Below are 1,925 nucleotides of genomic sequence, written 5' to 3'. Positions count from 1 at the left end.
ACAATCCCTTTGGCTCCCAACCCCTGTGTGAATTCCCCACCCTTAGAAGCTGAGCTGGAACAGTTGTGAGTCACATGGGTGATTTTTGCAACTCTGGCCTAAGGCCTGTTTGATCTATGGGTATGGTGGATTTGTAACTTATAGCCTTTTTCCCCCTTTTCTCACTGATTGCAGGAACGCTTGGACATACATTTGCAGAATTTAGTAAGGAAAGAGATTTTCATGGCATGAATTTTGTGCACTGACCTGACCCGTGAGTTTATCTTCCTTTCTAATTCTGATACATCAATATATCATTTCTTTTTCTTTCTGTATGGCTTTGCATATTTCTACATTTTTCAATTTCACAATTTTTTCGAATAAGGCAGGGACCAAAAACAATAAAACTCATTTTCCCATTATCTCAAAAGAGATAATGGTCCCCAAGCCTTCTCTTTTCACACACATCCACCCCCCATTCCCTCCACAGTATGTGAGAGGACAAGCTCCAAAGCCCATTGCTTTCAGAGTGAGCCCTATCATTATACAAATCACCTTCTAATGCTTTAATTCAGAGCTCCTGTTTAGAACTCGACTCAGAGCAGCCTTCATATCCTTGTTCCGCAGACAGTAAATGAAAGGATTCAGCAAGGGTGTCACCACCGCATAAAAGACCATGACCACCTTGTCCTGCTCTGCCGAGGCTGTGGAGTGGGGCTGCAAATAGGTGACTAGGGCCATCCCATAAGACATGGAGACCACAGTGAGGTGGGAGGCACAGGTTCCAAAGGCTTTGCGGCGTCCCTGGGTGGAGCGGATCTGCAAGATGGCAGCCACAATGTAGCAGTAGGAGAGTGAGACCAGGCAGCAGGGCACCAGCAGCACCACTATGCTGGAGGCCACTATGACCACATGATTGAGGGTGGTGTCCACACAGGCTAATCTCACCAGTGCCAGAATCTCGCAGCTCACATGATTCAGCACATTTTTCCCACAAGTGGGCAGGCTCATGGTGACTACTGTCTCCACAGTTGAGTTTGCCAGGGCCACAAGCCAACACATGGTTGTCAGGGCCACACAGAGCCTTGGGTTCATCACTGCTACATAATGTAGGGGGTCACAGATGGCCACATAGCGGTCATAGGCCATTGCAGCCAGCAGTAGGAACTCAGTTCCCCCATAGGCCAGACAGAAAAAGAGCTGGACTCCACACTGGGTGAAGGAGATGGTCTTCTTCTCCAGCAGGAAGTGCACCAGCATCTGGGGGACCCCGCTGGAGGTGTAGCAAATGTCCACGACTGAGAGGTTGCAGAGGAAGAAGTACATGGGCAGGTGAAGTTGTATATCCAGCCCAATCAGGAGGATGATGAGCCCGTTGCCCAGCAAGATGAGCAGGTAGGCAGCACCAAAAAGGAGAAAAAGCCCAACCTGTGTCTGCCTGTCACTGGAGAGGCCCATTAGGACAAACTCCCTCACCCAAGTTAGGTTGTCCTTCCTCATGGAGGAGGCAGGTGAATCTACCATGGGAGGAGAAAAGTTGGAAAGGGGAAGTAAAGAACACACTTTAGGAGTCTCTGACTAAACCAGGGCCCTTGGATTAAGCTATGAGTTAGGATGAGTTAGGACTGGAGCTAAAATTGGACATACCCTTTAGGTTCCTTAACCTAAGTAGTTTGGGAGCACGCAAATGAAGACATTAGAACAAAGAATTTTGGGCTTCTTACCCCTAAACTCTGAGATTCTCAAGGATGAAGTCTCCACTTTGGTCATCTTTTAATGTCTAGGGCACAGCACCATTATAATTATATTAGAGATAATCTATCAATGCAGAAAAAAGAGAAAAAAGGTGAATGTTATTCCATGGTTGTCAAGACTTGGGGGTGGGGTGGGGAAGGGATGAAGAGGTGAAGCACAGGGATTTTTTAGGGTTTAGAAGTATTTTGCAT

At 47.2% G+C, this 1,925-nt stretch overlaps 1 protein-coding gene across 1 annotated transcript; it reads right to left on the bottom strand.

Moving 5' to 3' along the window:
* Positions 1–537: 537 nt before the first annotated feature.
* LOC119535137 (olfactory receptor 2F1-like) lies at positions 538–1,479 on the bottom strand. Its single transcript, XM_037837618.1, has one exon. It carries the CDS (start codon positions 1,477–1,479, stop codon positions 538–540), a length of 942 nt encoding a protein of 313 aa, XP_037693546.1.
* Positions 1,480–1,925: the final 446 nt, after the last annotated feature.

The sequence above is a fragment of the Choloepus didactylus genome, chromosome 5 (assembly GCF_015220235.1).
Source record: "Choloepus didactylus isolate mChoDid1 chromosome 5, mChoDid1.pri, whole genome shotgun sequence".
Lineage (NCBI taxonomy): Eukaryota > Metazoa > Chordata > Mammalia > Pilosa > Megalonychidae > Choloepus > Choloepus didactylus.
Note: the sequence above shows the minus strand (reverse complement) of the source record. Positions and strands in the feature narration are given on the sequence as shown.